The sequence below is a fragment of the Pleurodeles waltl genome, chromosome 6 (genome assembly GCF_031143425.1).
Source record: "Pleurodeles waltl isolate 20211129_DDA chromosome 6, aPleWal1.hap1.20221129, whole genome shotgun sequence".
In the NCBI taxonomy this organism is placed as follows: domain Eukaryota; kingdom Metazoa; phylum Chordata; class Amphibia; order Caudata; family Salamandridae; genus Pleurodeles; species Pleurodeles waltl.
The window spans coordinates 621,603,283-621,627,785 of NC_090445.1; the positions used below are offsets into that span (position 1 = coordinate 621,603,283).

A 24,503-nucleotide genomic window follows, 5' to 3' on the forward strand; every position below is an offset into this window, starting at 1 on the left:
CACACACACCCACCAGCAATTTTGCGAACAACACATCTGCCTTCTACGTATGCTAGTGTTTTGGAGGGACAGCTTAGCCAGTAGCAGAGAAGGCTTCTTGATGGACGACTGCTGCTCAAACCCTAACTCGGGTTATGGAGGACAGCTCTGAGGCAGGATCAGAGACTGAGAAGGCAGATACAGAGACAGCAACTGAGGGAGAGGACAATGGAGCAGAATCTGGGAGTGCTTGTCTCCCTCAGAATCACTGAAAAAGGAGAACAATGAGGACAGTTGTGCTGTCCCTTCACAAGCATAGTCTGTGCAGTGTGACAACAGGGGGTTGCAAATTGATTATGTCCATCTCTTTTTGGATATTGACTACCTTCAGCAAATTGTGCAGCAAACACATTTGTATGCCAAACAATTTCTGAGGGAGCATGTAGGCACTTTAGGGCACCGTTCTAGGGCATGCCAGTGGACTCCCACTTTGCTGGAGGAGCTGAAGATATTTTTGGGCATTACACTCAAAATGGGGTTAGTACACAAACCCACCTTGCAGTCCTACTCGTCGACTCGCATGGTTTGGTTAACCGCCATCTTCGCACCATACATGAGCAGGGATATTTTTCTGCTGCATTGCTCCAGGTCCATCAAGACCTTGACAGGTTGTTCAAAATTCAGCCTGTCGTGGGACATTAGTCTGCCAGATTTCCAGAGATTTATACTTCTGGAAAGAATATGGCAGTCAATGACTCCTTGGTCTAGTACAAAAGGGCAGCTGCTGTTCAGGCAGTACATTGCAGGCAAACGGGCTTGCTATGGCATCAAGCTGTACATGCTGTGTGAGAGGTCTGCTGGCTAAAGCTTAAGAGTGTATACAGGGAAGAACGCCAGGCCAAACCCTGTAGGTTGCCCTCCCATGTTGGGGTTCACAAGAACGTTTGAGATGGAGCTTGTACAGCCACTACTTCACAAAGGTTATAACCTTAATGTGGAAAATGTCTATACATGAGTAGAGCTGATCAGTGAGCTCTACAAAGTTGGTATTGTGGCCTGGTGTACAGTTTGTTGTCACCCAAATGAATCCCACAGGAGCTTGTTTGCAAGAAGCCCCAGAAATCCCAGAATACTCTATTGCGTTCCAACAAACTGCTCACAGTCAAGTTCTCAGATAGGCGTGATGTGTACGTGCTCAATATAATTCATGATGAGAGCACCTCACCCATGACGGTTTGGAATCAGATGGACAAAGTCCACAAGCTCACCTCTATACTTGATTACAATTAGTATTTCGGCGGAGTGGGTAAGAACGACCAGGTTCTTCAACCATACAATGCAAGTCACGAAACCTGTACCTGGTACAAGAGACAGTTTGCCCACATGATCCAGATGGCAACATACAATGTGTATGTTTATCGTCAGACAACCACAGTAAGACTCAAGTCTTTCCTTGACTTTCAGTTGTCTGTGATTGAAAGCCTCACTGCTGTTACAGAAGCAGCAGCCTCCACTTCATATGTTCTGATGGATGTGGCAAGGCTGCAGGAGCGACAATTTGCTGATCGTATTCCTAAAACACCCAAAAAGGATCAACCATGTCGTAGGTGTAAAGTGTGCTCGAAGCAGGGAAAGAAGCAGGAGAGTTGTGTTTGCTGTCCCCAGTGCCCATCTCAGCCAAGCCTGTGTTTTCCTACTTGCGTTATGTTGCATCATACTAAATTGAACTTCTGGGAAATTGACTGAAATGGAGCTGTTGTTGGGCAAACCTTTCAATGACTGTGCATGGATACCAGACATTCATGGGCCACTACTTTGTTAGGCAAGTAGGCACAGAATTTTAATTCATCTACTTCAGAAAATCATGGACTTCCTTATGGCCTGCTCTGCACCTTTATCTGCCATCAGAACATGGTAGGTGTTATGTTCGATGATTAACGTGCGTTATAGTCCCCACACTGCACATACTAGTAGACAGAACATATGCCACGGAGTACACTGTGTGGCAAAATGTTAAAGGCATGTCTGAATTTTAAAGTGCTTGCGTATACCTCACAAGGACCTCCCTGATTGCCAACGAGAACCAGAGTGAGTGTAATAAATCAAACAAATGTCCTGTGGGACATTTCCACCAACACTTTTACTTGCACTGAAAGTGTGCAAACTCACTTTGCAGCTTCACGTTCAAAGCAAAAGTAGAAGTGTTGTTGATTGAGTCCCACAGGATATTTGCTTGGCTTTTTACTTTAGAGACCTTAGACAGTATTTATCAGCATGGCTGCCTTAGTTAGGAATAGGCCTCACAAGGCATACTCGGACACCCCCAGCTTGCATCCACAAACTAGAAGGAGTTGGATTTGGCACAGTAAGTGCGCTGATGGGGCATGAAAGATATGTTTTCTTGAGCTTCAAGTAGTTAGGGACGGAAGGCATTAGTATAGGTTCACTTGGCAATTATACAGGATTAGTTAGGTCTCTGATGAGGACAGATATATGAAGGGGAAAGAAAAGCTTGCGGTAGGTAGACAGCAAAGGTAGTACAGATACACATCCATGACATACATTATCTACACCTATGGATTCATCACACTCGCACTGAATTACTATGACTAGTATGTGTCAATGTTTGACCTGCTTTCCATGTTCATCGTCCATCAGAACTTAGTAGATGTTTAGTTTGCTGTATGATAAGTGCATTACAGTCACAGCACTGCGATTAACGGTGAATGGGGCATATGCTAGGTTCACACGGACTATCCTGTGTGCCAAAAACGTCCCTTCTTCATAGTTTATGACTTTCTCTTCAGGGAACTTCACAAAAATTCTCCAGCATGCCTGCCTTAGTTTCAAAGGTAGATATGCTCACTCAGTTTGAGGAATAGGCCTCGCAAGGCATCTTTGGACACCCCCAGCGTGCATCCACAAACTGGAAGGAGTTGGATTTAGCACAGTGAATGCGCAAAAGGAGTATGAAAGACATGTCTTCCTGAGCCTCACATGGCTGTGATGGGAGCCATTAGTGAAGGTTCACTACGCATGTGTTCTGTAATGTTCAGGCAGAAGGAAGTGGTTACTTGACAGGTGGTAAAATGTAGTTAAACTTATTCTATCCTGTGTGCGGTGTATGAATGTGATGGGCCATGTCTGGCCAACTCCAACCCAAGGGAGATGAAAAACTACAGACCCATCTCTCTGCTCCCTTTCTCAGCCAAAGTAACAGAAAAGACAGTCAACCAGCAACTCACTGAATACCTTGAGACATACCAAATCCTAGACCCATCCCAATCTGGATTCAGAAGCAACCACCGCACTGAAACTGCTGTCCTAGCAGCCACCTATGGCATACGCATCATACTTGACCACAGAGGCACGGCTGCACTCATCCTCCTCGACCTCTCCGCTACTCTCTGCGCCAGACTACAAGACGCCGGCATCCGAGACAAAGCACTGGATTGGGTCAAGTCCTTCCTCATCAGAAGAACAGAGTGTCAGACTATCGCCGTTCACACCAGAACCCAAAGACACATGGATCTTCACTCAGCCCAACACTTTTCAACATCTACATGGCGCCGCTCGGCAAGATCATCAAGCAACACAGGCTGAACAGTCTCCAACGCCGATGATACCCAGCTGATCCTCTCCCTGTCCGAGGACTCTGCAAAAGCCAAGAGAATTTTCCACAATGGGAAGAGAGCAGTCGCCGCCTGGATGGAAGCCAGCTGCCTTAAATTCAGCTTGGACCAGACAGAGATCCTCGTAATCGGCTCCACCCTTTCTACCTGGAACAACTCCTGGTAGCCCACTGCACTGGGAACCACCCCACCACGCACGCAATCTGGGCATCGTCCTGGAATCCTCGCTATCCATGAGCCGCAGAGGAAAACAGTCATCCACGCACTTGTCACTAGCAAACTGAACTACAGCAACGCACTCCATGCCGGCATCACCAAAAAACTACAATCAAGACTTCAAAGGACCCAGAATGCAGCAGCCAGACTCAGCCTTGACATTCCCCGACAGAGCCACAACTCCCACCTCAGACACCTACACTGGCTCCCACTCAAAAAAACGCATCACATACAAACTCTTGATCCATACCTACAAGGCACTGCACAACATAGGATCGGCATAACTCAACCACCGCCTTTTATGTACACAACAAACATCTTCTTTCTTACCAGCTCGTCCTTGAAGCCGTTCCCAAGATCCATAAAAGCCTAGCAGGAGGAAGATCCTTCTCCTACCTATCAGCCCCGACGTGGAACATGCTACCTTCCAAGCTCAGGCAGAATGCATCACTGAAGCAGTTCAAGAAGGACTTCAAGACCTGGTTTTTCGACTGAGCAGCACGCCCAAAAACAGCACCTTGAGAGCCTATGGGTGAATATCAGCGCCTTACAAATCACTGACTGATTGATTGATTGATTGATTCCCGAGTGTAGACTGAGGCAGGGTCCAAAATCTCGACCTACCCACTTTAGAAAAAAGGTTCAGTTTTCGGTGGAAACACCCGATGTGTCCATACTGCATTTTGGACCGTTTCCTAACGCAGGCTCTTGGCCCACAGACACAAGTGAGGTACCATTTTTATTGGGAGACCTGGGGGAATGCCGGGTGGGAGAAAGTTTGTGGCTCCTCCCAGACTTCAGAACTTTCCATCACAAAATGTGTGTTTTTTAGTTAAAGTTTGCAAGAGATTCTGGGTAAAAAACATGGTGAAAGCAAGTCAGCCCACCCTGCACAGCCTTAGGAATCTAATTTACAAAAATGTACAGGTTGGCTAAGTTTCCTTAAGTGCCAGCTGAACTAGGGTCCAAAATCTCGAGCTACCCGCTTTGGAAAAAAGGTTCCGTTTTCAGTGGAAAATGCACTGTGCCCATGTTGCATTTTCGGTCGTTTCCTGTTGCAGGCAATAGGCCTATGTACACAAGTGAGGTTCCATTTTTATCATGAGATTTGTGGGAGCACAGAATAGTAGAACACTTGTGATTACCTATTGGTTTTCACTGCATTTGTGCCTTTCAAATGTAAGCCAGTGTATAAGAAAGATAACATTTAAAAAACAAACCTCCAAATCGTACGCTAAGGGTACCCACAAATTCAGAGCTGTAGAAAGAACCACTGCTCCTAAACTCTACAACTTGTGCCCATTTCTACAATATATAAGCTTCCTTGCTTACCATTTGTCACTCTCCCTATTTCGCTGTAAGAATTGGCCTATACTCTGTATTCAATAAAAACCAATTTACGGTGCAGCTCAGTTGTTGGCCTTTGGTACTCTGGGTAGTGTAATTATGTGGCCTGGTGTGCAGTGGAATGAGTGTGGAGTGTAATTATGTGGACTAGTATTTTTGTGTTGTCAGGCACTATGTAATGGATTTTAATTATGTGGTGTGCTGTTGAATTGTGTGGCATGATTTGGAATTCTTTGGTGCGGTTTGGATGTAAGTGGTGTTTAATTGTGTTGTTGAGTTGAATTATGTGGTTTGTTGTTGAATTACGTGGTGTTGTTAGAAATGGGGTCTCTAGTTGGCAGTTTACACACTGTCCAAGTAGGGACCCTCACTCTAGTCAGACTTTCGTACATGTATTACAGACATGAAAACACGCTTTAACCAACGTGGATATGACCCACAAATTGTTAACCATGCACATGATAAGATTATGAGAATTTCTAGAGTGGACACATTAAGATATAAGCATAAGACTAAGAATGATAAAATAAAATGCATTGTGAATTATACACAGATATCAAGTCTTTTACTTAAGTGTATCTGCAAATACTGGGATGTGTTATATGCGGACAATAGTCTTAAGCAACATATCTCGGGAAGTCCACAATTTACTAACCGAAAAGGTAGAACTCAGAAGAATATTCTATGTCCAAGCTATCCCACTAAAGGACCTATCACTAATTGGTTGACGATTCAAATGCAAAGCTTTTATAAATGTGGGCATTGTAGGATGTGCAAATGGGCTCGTAATGGAACATCCACTTTGACAAACAGTATTGGGGATCAATTTCAGATACTTACGAATATTATATGTAAAAGTAACTTTGTGGTCTATGCTACTGTATGCAAATGTAAACGTATGTATGTGGGGAGCACCATTAGATCCTTAAGGATTAGGATCAGTGAACATTATAGAGCTTTGAAACAAGATGATACTAGATATCCCATTGTTGTACACATGAGAATGCTCGGAGCAAGGATCTGTCAAATACTTTGAATTTTTTGACTTAGAACAAGTTTGCAAGGACCCCGGAGGGAGGCAATAGAGAACTATTTTTAAGAAGGAGAGAATGTATTTGGATTCTTAGACAGAGCGGTTAAAGAGGGTCTCAACACTAATCATGAACTAGAATTCTTCTTGGGTTAACCGACAATTGCTGTTGGATATATTTGAATTATGACTGTTTCATTTTGGGAATAATACACGCTAAAATTAACAATTCTAAAAGGGGGAAAATATTTTTTTTACAGCTATTTATTCTTTAAGTTGCCCAATTTAGCAACATACTATTGCACTGGCAAGGCAATACACAAGTCGAAATTTCTGCCCCTCTATATATAATTTTATATTCTATCACATAAATCAAGGAGGAACTCCAGGATGTGCTGCTTTCACATTAGTTGAAGATATATTTATGTGCAAATTATTGACAAATCTGTTTTAGTCATTCATGAATAGTCTTTCTTTATTTAATTTGGTGTTTCTTGTGATACACTTTCAGGATGATATGATTTACTCGAATACAGAATTTCAGACTTTGGCGACGAAATAGATCGGTTTAGTGATACGTATTTCTGCTGATTACAAGCGAGTACTTAATTTTTAGAATTGCTATTTTTTCTTTAATTAGCCTAGACTAAGGAATAATCACAACTGAATTAACATATTGTAAAATGCAAAGTTAACATGTTGTTCACCAGATAAATAGTATAATATCGGAATACACGTCTCCTATATTTATACTTTCAAGATGGCGAACGTCTCTGAAGGTTGGCGTGTCCATCGTTTATGTTGATATATGGGGTTTTAAGAGCACGGTTAAGATGGATTTGGGTTTAATTTCATGCAGACACGCCGTTCGGAACACTTGCCGATTACAGACTTCGTGACCGGATACTTGTGAGCTTTGTATGGGTGCTCTATACTTCTATGGCTACAACCGTTGTTCATCGTGAATTATTTACCCCTTTTGCTTCGGATGGTTAGTAAGCTTGGCGTAATTATGGGCATTTACTAGATATTAAAACCCAATATATTTGTAACTAAGGGGCTTTTCTAGCAGATAACAATGATACGCACATTTCACTTAAATACATTAATTGATGTTACAAAGATTCAGATTTGTTTTTTTTTTTATTACTTATTTGATAGATAATGATACGGAACGGAATACTACCAAGGAGTGCTTAGGATTTAATTTACAAGGATACAATTTTCAGTTGGTAGGAGAGCAACGATGGACACTATATTCATTATTTGCAAATTCCATGCGGCTGTTTCATTAATGTTTTTGATTCTGTTTATATCTGATTCTGCAGGAGATAATTGAGGAGATGGTGTGAATTAAATCAATAAATAAGTTATGGAAACCCTTTAATAGGCAAGTCGTGGTGTGGTGAACACTAGGTATTTTAATGTTTGATCACGGGCCTATATTTGTACTTTAGGGTGTTGGAAGCCTATACCTTGCTTTTGTGGATGCAGCACATGTTTTCTGGAATTCCTCATTTGATTTAATAACACCAGTATTTCGTACACAGTGGTATCATGACAGTGGTACACTGGACAACACCTCGGGTTCACTTTAGTGTCCTTTCTCACTTATACTGCTCACGTTTGATAGATGATCATAGCTCCTCTTTTTTTTTTTTTTTTTTATAAATAGTTTTTTTAAATGTTATTTTACACGGGCTCTTGTGCTTCCTTTTTATATATCTTTTCAGATTGGTTATGGGTGTTATTTAATACGAAATTAACTATGGTTTGTGTCATAATTATACTGAATTATGTCAATTTTCAGCCTTGAAAAAGTCAAAGCGAGTATTGTTTGCATGACGAAACACGAGTTGGCTGGATGAACTGAATTGATTGAAACTGATGAAGACTTCCAATAAAAACAAGTGGTTTGAACGGACACTGAGATAGAAACTATTTTCTCTTTTTTTTATTTAACACGAGTGCCTTGGACTGCTTAAGGGAGATACACAGCTCGGCATAACCAATGGTCATCCCCTTGGTAGCTTGGCACAAGCAGTCAGGCTTATCTCAGAGGCAATGTGTAAAGTATTTGCACAATCACATACAGTAGCAGTGAAAACACCACAAAAGGACTCCACACCAGTTTAGAAAAAATAGCCATTAATATCTAAAGAAAACAAGGCCAAAACAAAAAAAATTCAATACACACAAAAAGATATAAAATTTTAAAGTAAAAAGTCTTAATTCATAAGAATCAATAGATGCGTTGGTATGCATCAAAAATAAAGCCGCTGGGGCGAGGGTTGACTTAGAAAGGCAAGCCATGCATCAATTTCTTACGCACAAGTGAGGCCGTGCATACATTCTTTTCTCCGGCGAGTAAGCGATGCATTGATCCTTTCCGCGCAGGGAAGGGATGCATCAGTTTCCAAACAGGCAGCCTTGGGTCTGTGCGGTAATGTTGAAGTTTTGGCGCCCAGGGACGATGCATGGAAAATCCAGACGCATTGTAACGACGAAGCAGTGCTTAGCTGGCGATGCGTCGATTTCTGCAGCCGTGAGGCAGGTGCTGCGTCGATTTTACAGCTGTGAGGAGGGTGCAGCATCAATTGTTCTGGCACTCGGCTCCGGTACATGGATTTTCACTACGTTTCTTCCAGCTTCTCTTTCCAAGGGCCCAGAGACTGGGAGTGGCACCACTTGGCAAGTTGGGGGTCTCTGCAGAAGAGCCCAGGTGCAGGCAGATGAAGTAGTTGATGTCCCTGAGGCTTTTTAACAGGATGCAAGCTCAGACCAAGCCCTTGGAGAAACTTCACAAGCTGAATACACAACTAAGTCCAGTCTTTGTCCTCTCTAAGGCAGAAGCAGAAACTGCAGGCCACCCAGCAAAGCACACACAAAAAGGGGCAGTACTCCTCTTCACAGCTCTTCTCCTTCGCAGAGGTTCCTCTTGATCCAGAAGTGCTCTAAAAGTCTGGGGTTTTGGGTCTACTACTTCTACTAATTTCTGCCTTTGAAGTAGGCAGACTTCAAAGGAAAGTCTTTGTAGTGCACAAGACACTGCCTCCTCATTGCCCTGCCCCAGCCACACTCTACGGGGTTGGAGACTGTATTGTGAAGGGTCAGGCACAGCCCTTTCAAGTGCAGGTGTCAGCTCCTCCCTCCCACTCTAGCCCAGGAAGACTGGACACTGGTCAGCAGCCAAGCAGAGGCACAGGATGGTTAAGCAGGAAAATGCCCAGTTTCTAAAAGTAGCATTTTCAAACAGACTAGCAATCTAAAAAAACAACTTTACTAAAAGATGAATTTTTAAATTGTGATTTCAAGGACCCCAAACCTCAGATTTTTATCTGCTACCAATAGGAATCTGGGTTTAAAGGCAATCATCATGTTAAATTATGGGAGAGATAGGCCTTGCAATACTGAAAAACATGTTTGGCAGTATTTCACTATCAGGACATGTGAAACACACCACTACATGTACTACCTTTTAAACACACTGCACCCTGCCCATGGGGCTACCGAGGGCCTACCTTAGGGGTGCCTTACATGAACTAAAAGGGACCTTTTCGGCATGACAAGTGGGGGCACTTGCCAGGTCGACATGGCAGTCTAAAACTGCATACATTGACACTGCAATGGGAGGTCTGAGACATGCGTATGAGGCTACTCGTGTGGGTAGCACAATCAGTGGTGCAAGCCTACTAGTATCATTTGATTTACAGGCCCTGGGCACACATGGGGCACTCTACTAGGGACTTACTTGTAAATCAAATATACCAATCATGGAAAAACAATCATAATCACAATTTACACAGGGAGCACATGCACATTAGCACTGGTCAGAAGTGGTAAAGTGCCCAGAGTACCAAAAACCAGAAAAACAAAATCCAGCACACAGTCAAAAATACAGGAAGCAGAGGCAAAATGACAGGGAAAACCATGCAAAGGATGCCAAGTCTAAGGGTGTGGAATGTAAATGGGAGGAGTTGAATTGTATGGCGTGGACCTGTGTGGCGAGGAGTGAAATTATGTTGATTGGAATTATGTGGCATGATGTGGAGTGCATTTATGTGGGTTGGTGCTTTGTGGCATAGAGTGTTTTTTAATGTGGGGTGTATTTATCTGGTATTGAGTAGATTTTGTGGAGCCAAATCATGTTGCATTCAGTAGTATTATGTGAAGTGTGATTATGTTGGGTGTTGGTGAATTGTGTGTGGTGAGGAATTGTGTGTGGTTGCATGTCACACTAAAATCCAGGTATGGCACAAGGTACCCTGGCAAGTGGAGCGATTAGGTTTATTTCACATCTTCAGACTATTCGGATAGGATTCACATTAATGAAGATTACCAGATTTGACCAAGATTACACACTGTAGTTAAGTGAGAGTCTGGATTAAAAGCTAAGCCTACGGGTTTCAGAGTCAACAATTTAAGCTCCATATATTTTCCAAGAAACAAATGTATATATGATTGATGATGTGTGTGCCTTTGTGAGCACCTACATTGTTATGTAGTAGCTGCTATTTTGGCATATTATTTGAAAACTTGTATTTATATTTCAAGGTGAATGATTGGTACTTAATTTTATTTATTTTTAATGTTTTTTTTTTTTTTTTTTTTTTTTTAAGTTTGCACAATGCCGCTTGCATAAGAAGCCTCTGGAAAGCTTGCAGGGCTGAGACACAGTGCGTAGCTGGGCAATCTGCAGTTGTAACAACTTTGAACTCACTAAAGAGCATTCCAGAGCCAAGGAAAGCAAGTATTGGCATAGCCAAAAGGTCTCGCATATGGCTTTGCCAATGTTTTAGTGTGGCTGCTATTCCGTATGGCTAAAAGGTTTTGGTGTAAAGGGGAGTGGAGTGCATTGTTCTAAAGTTGAGTACAGTGTAGTGTTATGGAATGGCATGAAGTAGAGTGGTGTAGAGATGAGTGGTATGGTGTGTTTTGGAGTGGAATGTAGTCTTGTGCAGTGTAATGTAGGGAGGAGTATAGAGTCGTACAATGAAGGGGCATAGAGTTGAGTGGAGTAGATTGTTAGAGTGGAGTAGTTGTTTTACAGTGGAGTAAAATATTGTGGAGTGTGACAGAGTGTTGTGGAATGGTGTAGAGCAGATTTGAGTGGTGTAAATGGTGTTGTGTATATTGGAGTAGCATTGTAGAGTAGAGGAGCCCTAGATTGGAGCAGATTGTGAGAGTGGAGTCGCACAGAGTAGAGTGCCATGGCATAGAGTTATGAGGCGTAGAGTGGAGTGGAGTGCGCTTGCATGGAGTGGTGCTGTGTAGAGTGGAGTGAACTGGTGTTGAGTGCAGTGGTTTAATGTAGAGTGGCACCACGTACAGTGTAGTGGTGTTGAGTTGAGTGGCGTTACATAGATTGGCACTACATAAGGTGGACTGATGCTGCGTGTAGTCGCGTTGCGTAGCATTGAGTGGAATGGAGCAGCATAGAGTGGATTGTATGCAGTGACATGGCATAGAGTGGAGTTGTGTGGCGTACAGTGGAGTTCCGTGGCGCAGAGTGAAGTGCAGCTGTTTAGAGAGGAGTGGCATTGCGTGGAGTGATGTGGAGTGAAGTGGCATTAGTGGCGCTGAGAAGCATGGAGTGAAACTGCATGGAGTGGTGTTTCATAGAGCAGATTGTCATTGCGTGGAGTATTGTACGGTCTAATTAGTGCCACTGTGAGACTATATGTCACCAAAGACACAGTGCTACAATTTAGGGTGTTTATTTACAAACCACAGTAATCTGGGGTTTCCGTAGTACTGATGAGATATAAGGCTACACTTCTGAATGCATTCAGTTGTTAAATGGAAGCGGAGGTTTACAACACTGTCACTGGCACATGGAGTTTACTTCTATTCCTACGACTTGTACATTTTGGTTCAAATTGTTTTCTGCTGTCTTTCTACATAAACCATGCGTAAAACTGTATAAAAAGCAGTAAATGCAAATATCATAGAATTCATTTTTCTTATAATATGTTCACAAGTGTATTATTGTGATGACTCATTAAGTGGAAAGTAGGATACTATTGGAAAGTAGCTCAGATGATGCTAATGGATAGGCTTCAAACCTTGACCACTTTCATAATATTCTCAGTTATCAATCTGCACTGATTATATGGTGGAAAAAACAGTTGGCATGCTGAAGGTATAAGCAAGATTTGTTTAGTGGAAAAGTAAACGAGCTCTCAAGTTGTAGAAAAATAGCTCTTCTAAATGCCACGCAAGTCTGAGTAATGCATAATATTACATTTTTGCATCACTGCATTGATGGAGGTTAATCGCACGAGTTTGCTGAGTTCAGCTTAAAGAGTGCTTTCAGGGATTTCACAAACTTTGAAACTCAGAAAAGGATGTCAATCATTAGGTACAGCATGCCAATCAGGATACAAATAAAGACAGCCAGGCTTGAGTTCCACTTTAAACGGCAGCCTCTCATTCATGGAATTCTCTTTTCACCCTGATCGTTCAGGCAAGGACGGCACACATGCAGCCAAGTAGGTCTGCCTAGCCAGCATTTCCTTTACATGTTTTCGCCCAACTGCTCACATGCCTTTAGACAGACAGCTGACATCACAGTCCCCCAAACAATAGACTGGTAGTGTTACAAATACAAATTGTGCCCCAGCAAAGTCAGGAACTGCAGTTCCAGGACCCAGAGAGGAAGCACACTGTGTTGAGTGTATTCATCTGTCTGCTGCAGATTGCATACTGTGAGCAGCGATGCTATGCCAGTAAGCAGCAAGTAATTTATTAATTTTGAAGACAGACTGTCTGATGGGTGGTGAATGTGGCAAGCCTAATAAAGCATTAATTAACAGTTTAGTAAGTAATTATCACATGAAGCCCATACACTTACTGAATGTCGGGATGTACCTGGTATCTTCCTTATGGTACATGTTCTCCAAAGAAGCAGCTGAAAGTATGCTACTTTTTGTTGGAGGTTAGACAAAATATTACAAATGTGCACAACGTTTTTGGAGAGTACTTTGCTCGATGAGACAATGTGCATCTCCTATATAAAACAAATCTTACGGTACCCATGTTGCATATGAATACAGGAAATGGATGATGGACATGTTCAGGATGCTGCTGACTGTCGATCAGCACTACTGGTTTACAACTGACTTGGTAGCCCCTCCCTTCCATGTAGTTAAAATAATTTCTACACTGTTGAAGTTCAAGTGCCACAGTCCTTATGGCATCCCCTCGACTTACGACTTATCCCACCCCAATGCAGACATGAGGGTATATTTATTATGAAGCCATAAACGGTTTGAGGAAATGGTAAACTTGCGCAAGCAATTTATTTAATCAAGAACGTTGCAATTGTTTTTTGGCAGTTTCCAGAATTTTGTATTGCAAAGAAGGAGGTAATAGGTCACATCTACCAGTATGGAGTGTCTCAGGACTTCTTGCTCTCACCACTAAATATCACTCTTCTGTATAATAACTGGATCAGGAAATCAGGTTTTATCAGCTGTGCATATTATCAAAAGTATACCTCCAATTGAAAAATAGAGAGACGCTCACACCTAGCAGTGCACAGCAAATCTACTATTGCCAGATGAGAATTCATAAATAGATGAGGCTCAAATGCGTCACCCACCGCAGAAGTACTTAGTTATCTTCAAGGTTTAGGAGAAGTACTAGGAATAGGGTTACAAATGGAGTATTCTTTGTGAATTAACTCTTGATTCCAAGTCAAGTGCTGTTGAAGGCCGATGTGTTGTTCGCCTCTGTTATTTCTGCCTCATACTGATGAGAAGGAAGCTACGAAATCTGAACAAAAAAACAAGGGAGCGTGGCACATATCCTGTTCAGAATAGAATACTGCAAATCAGAAAACAAAGGAGTAAAGGGAAAAACATTCAGAAATTGCCAGATAATGTATGCAACGCTGCTACGATCATTCTAAAAGTAAGGCATATACAGCCAGTTCTGAGATGCTTTCTTCGGTTCCAGGATAGAGGAACATTTGAATCTAGTTTCCTTTCATGGTCTCAGCAGCACACCACGAGTGTGGGCGCACCCACGTGTGAGCCGTTATCGGGAACGAGTGTCCTACAGATTTGTGAGTAAAAATACATTTAAAGTATTAAATAATACCCACGGTTCCACTGGGACAGAAAATATGCCCAAATTCTAAAATAATGGTGGCCCGCATTAGCAAATCAATTTGTTAAAAAGTGGCCCACATTCTCCAAATCAGGGCCGTTTTCAACTTGTACAGACATGCTGTATTGGTGTTTTTTAAGGTCCGTGAGACTGCATGAGTTTGAGCTTGATGCAGGCAACGTCTGTGGTAATATTAGGGAAGTCAATCGTAAATTGGCCCACCAGACCATAAAGCAGGCCCATAAACCACCTAAAGAACAGCCCACACACTGACCTTTCAGGAAATGTCAGATTGGTCTACAGCCAGCCGGACCCTGATAATACCCCAAAACAGCTGAGAGAAAGAGCTGATCAAAAAAACTTTCTGGCTCTAGACCCTGTATTTTAGAATGGTCTAGCACGCGAACTAAGTTTGATCAAGAAAACTTTCCCATGCAGAAGAATCAAACACTGGCAAAGCCAATAGGTCTTGCCATGTTGCTGGCTAAGAAAACTTACTGGTTTTGCCTATGTTGTCTTTCTTTGCAGTTTGAATATTTGTCTGTCTTGTTATGTTTCTTTTGAATTTGAGTGCATACGGTCTATGTGTGTCTTTGTTTGTCTACATATTTGTATTATTTATATGGTGTGTGTATGTCTGCTTTAGTTTCTCTGAGCCCAAAGTGTATCTTTATGTTCTTGTATCTGTGTGTACGTGTACTTTCAGTCTGCATGTGCCACTGAGAATGTCCATGGGTATCTATCAGCATGACGGTGTGTATATGTGTCTGGGAGTTATTGGTGCCTGTGTCTATACAGAGCTATGTGTCTGTCAGTGTCCTTTCTGCGTGTGTTTAAGTGTGAGCGCATCCAGTCTGTGCCTGGGTCTCTATGTATGAATCTGTGTGGAGGTGTCTATGTGAGGATGTGTTCAACTGTACTGTAGCATTTCTACAGCAGTTGGCTCTTCGTATACCTGTGGGTGCCTAATTTGTGTTCCTGTATCTATGTGTTTGTATGTATATTGGTGTATTACTTTTACTGTGTCTGTATGCATCAGTGTGTGTGGGTGTGTGTATTGGTGTCTGTCTTTAAGTGAGCTGGTCTATTATGAGTTAAATCTGGATGCGTGTCTATCCATGTGTGCAGTGCGTGCAACCATGTGCATTCTGAAGTGTGATGACGTGTGTTTGCAGATCCTGTGTCTGTATAGGTCTGTGCATGTTTGTGCGTGCCTCTGTGCATCTCTATACGGTTGTGTCGGTAAAATATTTGTTGGTCTGTGCATGCCTATGTTTATCTGTGTGTAAAGCCACCATGTACCTATATATGTCGGTCCCTCTCGTAGTGTGAATATGTAAATATCTGCATCCCTCTGTGCCCGGTTTATAAAGTTCAAGAAGTTATAGTACCTGCTGCAGCTAGATATGGAAACGGTGATAGAAGTTTCAATGTACGCAGGGATAATTGTTCATCAAGCTACACATATGCAGAGGTAAAATGCAGAACCCGTGCTAGAATTTCTTCCATCTTAGGTGAAGCAACATTTTACTAGCACTCTCCCCATCGTAATTTGTCCCTAGTTCAATATTCAGCAGGCTCTCTGGCGGGCCCGTAGCTGACAGCACCATATTCAGCTGCTTGATATTGCACACCTCTGGGGAAAGGCCAGACGGAAAAACTGTAATATTTACAACAATGAGGTAACCAGTAGATTGGGCGCCTCCTGTAGACATCTGTGCATTGCAGATCACGGGATGGAAATCCCGTTGGTGAAATAACTTCAGCTGAACTGAACAACAGTAACACCATCCTAGGTACAATTTTGTGAGTGGCATGTGCTATATTATTACAATTTGTTATTCTACCGCACTGAGAAAAACAATTAAAGCGCTAATAGTTGGCGTGTTGAAATCTAGCCCACAGTAGACTTGATTGCCTGAAGGAGCTTACTCAGTAGGTGTTACCACATGCTTCTTGTGATCATCCTTCACGGAGCACTCAAGTGCCTGAAGAATACGATGCATTAAACTGTCCGCCTGCTATAAAGTACATACACAAGTTGAATTTTACACGTTTCTCCTACAAGCTGCACATAAGCACATTTTCAGTGCTTCAGGGAAGAAGTATATTTATCCTAGGTACTTCCGTTGAGATGTGGGTGTAAGCATGTAACTTAGGAATCTGTTGAATGCACAACTCTACTAAAATGCCTACAGATGCCAGTATACATGCCCCTCGCCCCATAGAAGGGGGCAGATAGCACAGGCAGTTAGGGCAGAGGAGGACAGAGGTTCCTTGCCTCAGAGCAGGGTACCCTGTACACTGAGATCGGGGATTGCTCGCTCGCCAAGGCATGGCTGAAAGAGCTGTGCGGCCTCGGTTCTCAGGCCGGGTTCAGGTGTCTGCACTGGTATTTACAGGAGCCCATGCTGCCCTCTTGAGGGGCTGGATCATTAATGTTCCTGTAGGGGAGCGTCTCTTGAGGGAAGGCACAGTTCTTTCTGGCCAGGATACGCCGGGAGCAGAGGAGGCAGCAAAGGCCTGTGAGGGCATTCACTCGCAGACTGTAAACTCTGCCTTAAATCCACCAGAGCGGAGCAGAGGCATTTATCGGACTGGTCCCCCGACACTGAAAGAAAGCGCCGCCGAGCACCTACACATGCAAAGCTGATGGCTGTAAAACATACAGACGGCCGCTGTGCCAGTGACAAACAGCAACGGCCCAGCCCTGCAGTGTAAACATCCAGGCACAGCACTTCACATAACAGGGAATGTGACTGCGGCACCGACCGCTGGGAGCAAATAGAAATAGTGCTTGTGAAAAGCACTCTGAAACCAAATTAAACAAGCATTTGCAGTGCAATGGGTCTCGCGTTTGCTCGAGTTAGAGCTATTTGTGTTGAAAATTACTAACTGGACTTTTCTTGCCACACAAACTGAAAATAAAAAGTGTAACAGTTGACATAAGCAAGCCAATTCAAAGCACCACTGTGAGCGTGAAGGAGACCCACAAAAGGAAAAAGAAGTTCGCTTGCAGTCAAAGTTATCGGCAAAAGTGCAATAATCCATGTAACAGGGTCGATGGCCAAGGCGGTAGCAAAACCGCCCTAAGGCGGGACAAACGTAAAGCAGTTACGAACGAAAAGAAAGGATTTTTGAAAGGCAAGTCTACTAACGAGTGGTAGTGAGGGGCGTGAGGTGGGCGTGGTTAAAAGCCCAGATACATACCAACAGGTTGGAAAAGCAGCACCTGTGCGATGCTATGCTCGACTTAACAAGGTAGCTGCATCATGTGCGTACGATGTATATGCATGGATCTGCACTTATGCATCATGTTACACCATCCCAGCGTAATTATGCGAACATAGATATGCATCACTACTCAGGCGCGCACATGCGTCATGAAGATGTCCTCCTTAATCATCATGATGCATAAGTATACATGCACGTATAGTTTTTTTGTTGCCTATGCTGACCAGCCATTTTTTTTGTTTTTCAGAACAGCATCAGCAAAAAAACACCTGCAAAGCTAATAGGTCTGAATTAGCAAAGCAAGTCCTATTCATTTGGCAAATCCTTTGCTCTGCTAGCAACTGTGGAAATTCCAAATGCCTGGCAGATTTTCCACAGTTTTAAGTGCAATATGTGCTAGTGAGTAGCTTCAGACCTCGATTCCGTGAATCTCAAACTCACTGTTTGCATATTTAACGAACCCTAGCCTCTTACAATACTCCAAGACAGTGTTCCAGGGAATCAGAAATGTACCTGAACGAGTCATGGACACCGCACCACACATTTCATAAGATGAGTAAAGATCCTTACAGGTATATCACTAAAATACTCCAATAGACATGGTCTGCCTTTCCTTCTTTACCTGCCGTCCCACAATGCCTTCTCTTGCGTCATGTCATGTGTGGGTCTGATCTCTTGTACGTGGCCATGTGCGTCATTTAGAGAAAGCAAATGTTAATTTTCTGCATTTCCTTTGGTAGAAGACCCCAAAGTAAAACCCAGCTCGCACTGGCCTCCAATCATTCTCATTCAGGAGCCAAAAGAAGGCTGCTGAAGGGCTAAGTGTGAAGCAAGTGTCAATACTATGAAGTAATCAGGAGTAAAAAGGCACGTGCTCTCCCTTCCACGCCGAGCGGCCTACCATGATGCGCCTTGAAGCGCACACTCTTCACAGCAGATGCACTAGGCAGAGTACTATTTTTTATGTCTACATAACCCTATATAAACTAGCAGAAATCAGCAGTTCGTCCTCGGGCTGAGCGCTCTGGTAAACAAAAAAGCCTCTCTAATCGATCCGACGCGGACAGCGACCCCAGGACAGCGGCCACTATGGCAAGGCAATGCCCATATATCCCTCTGAGTGCGCAGCGGTGTCCTGACAGATATTAGCAATAAGCAATGCACAATTTAGGCTGCGCCTTTCACCCAAGAAAAATGTTTACGAGGTCAGCGGCGCTGCAGAGGTTCGCTGTGCATGCTGAGGAGCTGCAATGAAAACAAGCTAGATCGCGCTGGGAACATAGAGAAAAAGTAGTCCACGAGCCGGATGGAAAACAGTGAGTCTCGTATGTTTTCTGTACTTGGTCGCTGCGCTCGAGGAGGGCTAACCACCGGAAAAGGCATGACGCATGCGTGCCGTCTACTAATGAAAGCAAGCAGATTCTAACAGGCAAGCCCACGAACCAATGACAGACACTGACGTGACGTGGACGGGGCTCCGAGCCCTTTTGTAATTACTAAAGCGTCTCGCTTAGCGAAACGCATGCGCAAGCGCATGTGACACAGGCTCGAACCTAAAAAGTAGCCCAGAAATCGTCACTTAAATGGCTGCTGTGTATGGAGAATAGTACTTGGCCGGTGCTCTCGGGGAGGGCTCAACAGAGGAAGAGACATGACGTATGCATGCCATGGACAAATGGGGAATAAGGAATTGAAGAGTGACAGTTGTGCCAGGAAAGGAGAAGTCTCTGGGCGGCTGAAGGCCGACCCCCCAAAACTAAAATACAACAGGTCTCAAAGCTAGATCTAAAAAAAGAAAGAGTGAATAGTCTTCTGTCAGGCATGCTATTAAAGGAAGGCCCCCAAAAAACACATACATTTAAATTTAAAAAGAGGATACAAATCTCAGCAGATCAATGACTAGAACCCTTTAATACTGCACATGCTGAGTGCTAATATTGATATCCAATTTGTTGCTCATAATTCAACTGCTGTTGCTCGGTATGTGACTTCATATCTTATTAAACTTGAGAAAACCTATATAAAGAAAGCATAGAAAGAAAATTCTGCTGAGCAGTTTTTAACAAAAAGGCTGTATCAATTTAGGCTTTTAATGATCTCTCACAGAGGTGTTAGCAGTTGAGACATGTGACCATTTAAGCTCTTCCGGTTTATACGCTGAATCTCGCACCATTACATGGTTTAGTTTAGGATAAGCGTCCTCACGAAGAAGAGTTTCAAAAACTTTTCCAGAAATTGAATATTTTGCTCACTTTGATCCTGTAAACAAGGACATTGTGAAAACAAATGTAATAGACACATACTATCCTAACATGAGCCCTTTATTGTAAAACCTGTCACTTCATGAAGTTGTTCAATTTCATATTTGCAGAAATAATGTTGTTAGGATGTTAATAGTGGAAAGTTCACCAGTAAATAGACGGGTGCTTAATACCTCATTCCAAACCTACACTAATTAATTACCAGAAACTTACATATGATAATCTTGCAAACAAAGAATTTTATTTTTTAGCACTGCTACAGCTTTTCAAACCACGGCGAAAGAGGAAGAATTGACTGGAATATTTACATCTCATGAGAAATCTTTTTATGACTACAAATCCAATATTATAATACCAGAATTCAAGATTTGTGTTGAAATGTTGGACTAAGAAATTTTAATGAAAGAAAAATTCAATTGGAAATATTATGGGATGCCTCAAGTACAAATAAACTTTCTGATACAAGTCATGCAACCCATTTGGGGTACCAAATATTGTAAATGAAGGAATAGTTGCTATGGGTGAGGTAGAATTTGCTACTTAAGAAAGGAGTTAGAAAAGTGAAAACTTTGAGCACATTATCACATTTAAATTGTGATAAAGGTGCAATATTTGAGGAAATTAAAACAAGTGTTAAGCATGGACTGCGAAATGAACAGGACTTACGTATAATTTCTGAATATCAGCCTACATTAAAATATAGAATCATGCTTAGCTGGTACTATGAAACGTTTTCTTCTAAAAGTTAAAACAGCTTACATATTTTTTTTTACCAATTCAATCTTATTTGTGCAGTTAATGTTCCAACTTGATTAGCCACACATAGTATTAATGAATAACATTTCACCAACTACTATTACTACCACTGGAGCACACCAACAGACTGGAATACTTGAAACTAAATAGCAATACCCCCAGAAGAACTTAGACGTTTTCCCAAACAAAATACACATTTTGATTATTATAGAAGACTTTAGTATGGTGTCCAACTTGAAGATGGCATTTGTTCATTTACGTATGACAGAAATATTTGGGACTGCACATGATAATCTATTTGGTGGAATCATTGCTTTTGGTGATCTACTTCAACTTACTCCAGGTAAGGGGGACCCAATTTTTAAAACTGTGACAGCTAAAGAAAAAAAGAAACTCCTGAGAGAAAAACCCTATAGGTTTTGGGAAGGACAGATGAGCAATAACAAGTTCCTGATGAATGTTTAACTCACTCTCCTTTGCCACGAACACTCTAACAGGAGAGACAGTAGGTTGCAGTCGCTGCACATGGCTCTCCCAAAAAGTAAGAGAGTGTGTGAGAGAGAGAGAGAGAGAGAGAGAGAGAGAGAGAGAGAGAGAGAGAGAGAGAGAGAGAGAGAGAGAGAGAGAGAGAGAGAGAGAGAATGAATCTTACTGGACATATATACTTCTGCACACCTTCAACAATGCATGGCTATACATTTTCATAGCAGGACACATCAAAAAATAAAGTCTGTTTAACCACAGGGTTTATAAAGAGGACTTTGACATCTCAGTGTGTGTGGGTGTGACGCAAGGTTTGTAGTTGACAAGGATTTTACTAGAACTTACTATTAAGTATTACTTCATGGTTGGTACACAAAGCGCAAGCCCACTCATGAGTATGGGTTATGGAAGAGAATCTCTAGCAAATCATACAGTAAAAATGCTGAGCTCTTCAGTTCTTATCTATCATTGGAGACAGGCTGGTTGTTAGCAATGGTCACCTTTGGTCAAGCTGAGTAGCAGCCATGCTATCCATTTAATCCTTTTATGCTTCTGTAGTCCATCCTCATGGCAGCATACTGGCAGTAGAGTCTGAATTGTTAAGGCTGGTAAGAGCAGGGCCAGTGGGCATCCTCGGAAACTGGGTTCAAGTAGTTCAACAGATGCTACCAACCATTAGTGGTATCCTGGCCTTTGCTCGGCTACAGAAGTCAACCATGTTAAAAGGAGTGTCATTTTAGATGGGGCCTAATGCCAGCATTCCAGTACTTTTCAGGTGTGCATCTATGTTAGCCAGAATCATGCAGAGCACCTGTCAGGAAACTCAGCATCTAAGTCTCCTAAATAGGTAACAGTAGCACAATGTGATACTAGAATGGCTTTAAGCCCTAAAAGGTGCTTCAGAAATCACCAGCAAATACAATAAATAACAACAATTCAGTGCTCTGGTGCACTTATTATAGAAAGAAGGAGATGATATGGTGATAAAATGTAGAAAATACATGGTATGACAGCTTTTTTATACAAAAAAGTAATCCAGCCCCTTAAAAACTCACCATACAAAGCGGTTGAGATCCTCCGCTGAGCATACATCGTGAAGCCTTCATTTAACCAAAATTCACCCCAGTTGGCATTCGTGACCAGGTTCCCAAACCAGCTATGCGAGATTTCATGGATGATGACATCAGCCAAAGAGCGGTCGCCAGCCAATAAGCAAGGAGTAACAAAAGTGATGCATGGGTTCTCCATTCCCCCAAAAGGGAATGAAGGGGGCATAAAAAGCACATCGTACCTTCAGAAGACATAATAAAAACAACCTTCAATGTGAGGATCTGGTTTATTTATTTGGATCATTAACTAAATGATTTTTCACAATGTGAGGGTAAACATTTAAAGTCATGGATTAAGGAGATTGTAGACTTGAAGGGGACTGTAGGATGGGGCTATTTCTAAAGCCTTTGTTAAAATATTTCACTTTAGATTTACCCAGATCAAACCCCAAATTGCCAAAAAGCAACCCCGCTACCTTTTAAAACGCTGGTTGATTGCTCATACAAAGTGAAATAGTAACATTAGTGGAAACAAACAGAAGGAAAAGGAAGCATTTGGTGAATTTGCAAAAGACAGCCTGTTTCTTAAACACTGATCTCAAAGAAATAAGACAGTGCTGACATATGTCAAAACATTTTAAACATTTTACATTCTTACCTTCCCCAGAGATAAGGGCCAAAAAGCTTCTCCCCTGTACTCAAGAATTCCTCAATAACACCATCAAATTCCTGCTTGGCAGCCTGAATGAGGCAGGGCTCTGCCCACACCCTAGTCCTGGAAAACAAGTATCAAAAATGATTCAGTCAGGAATTCGGATAACTTATCCAATTACACACATAAAAGTTATAGATCACTAATTTGAAAGCAGATCTTGAGCTTTTCATCCCCATCCTGCTTGTTTAAAGGGAGCATGGAATGCCTAATATTCACTGCCGCAGCTTAATCTAGAAGAACACAATCTGGGAATGATGATAGCTGTATCATCAAAAGCATTGAGAAAAAAACAACAGAGAATCATAAACAATTACTTGCTATACTCAACCTAATACAAGTAAGACTATCTCTCTGATAAACAGTAGAAATATATCCAAAATGGTATTCCATTTATCTGGGGTGGCTACAGTCTCCTTGGCTAAGACACAAATGACTAGTGGTTGTTGCAGCCGATCTACTGCCGTGGTTTATAGGCCTCCTTAATCCACACCCCAATGGGGGGATGGCCTCCTGGTTCTCCTTATACAATCCTGTGCAGTCTGACATGAATGGTCCTCCAAGACCCCTGAATTTAAGAGTATGAGTGTGTAGTCAGAGGTCTACTGTTATCACCTTCTCTGCAAGTCACCCGTGCTGCTTCTCTTCCTACCCTGCTGGATACAATCCACGCTGAATGTAGCAAACAGGTTTCATTATGCCAAAATCTTCTGCAAGTGCCCTGATTCAGGGTGATTCCAGAAGTTTAGCCTGTTCACTGAGATGAGGCACCTGAATGAAATAGTGTGGCTGAGGAATTGGCTGCTGCAAACACACCTACATAAAGGAGTAAAGCTGACAATCCCCTGCACCTTGTCTAGTGAACTGTTCAAGACGTAAATGCCCAGAACAGCCCCTGGCTGATTAAAAGGTGCCTGTCACCCCCATGAAAAAAGTGACAGTGCCTCCTGGGTAGCTAGTTGTCATGGAACTGAACAACACCTGTAGGTAAAACGCACTTCACAACAACTGGATCCATCCAAATGTTTGGACACAATATTGCTCGTAGATGGCCAAATAGCCTTCAATCAAATGGCACCTTTGCTGAATTTAAGCTGGCCCCATCAGCCACCATTTCACTTAAAGAAGCTCTATTCACATGTGCATAGAATGGTCTGATCCACAAGTAGGGTTATTTGCCCTTTAAGGAGGAATATATTTCAGAACTAGGGAAACTACCTGCATCAACCTGAAAGGATGGGTGCTAGATTGCATGGTATTTTAGAACCTGCCTCAATTCAAATGTCATCTCCAGTCCCACCTGCTACATGTCATGATCTGAGGAACTTTAATTCACTAAGTGCCGCAGAGATTAAAGACTTATTAAATCTGGATAGTCCAATCCAAAATCAGAGAGCAGTGCTGTCAATAGGTTCTCTCTGTTTTCCTGAGAGTAGCTGCAGCTACGTGACCCTGCGATAAAGTGAATGGAAAAAAAGTCAGGAAGACTGTAAGTGAACAGCAGCAGGAAGCCATGGCCTGTCCTTGGCCTCTCACTCCTCGTATCACTTTAGCCACCTTCTACTACCCACCAGAGTGCAGTGGATCCCATAGCTTGTCCAACTGGCTCCCAACCACTAACCTGTAGTGGCTTCCACCTAAGTACCTGATCTGTGGTTGTCGGCTTTGTGAGAGTGCCTTGTAAAGCTTCAA

At 42.5% G+C, this 24,503-nt stretch overlaps 1 protein-coding gene across 1 annotated transcript in view; it reads right to left on the reverse strand.

Moving 5' to 3' along the window:
- RNPEP (arginyl aminopeptidase) overlaps positions 1-24,503 on the reverse strand; it is a 208,487-nt gene that overhangs the window by 115,013 nt on the left and 68,971 nt on the right. The window contains exons 4-5 of the mRNA XM_069238946.1: positions 22,758-22,874; positions 22,106-22,341 (exon numbers count right to left, since the gene is read on the reverse strand). Coding sequence (XP_069095047.1) covers positions 22,106-22,341; positions 22,758-22,874 — 353 coding nt within the window. The remainder of the gene's footprint in view (positions 1-22,105; positions 22,342-22,757; positions 22,875-24,503) is intronic.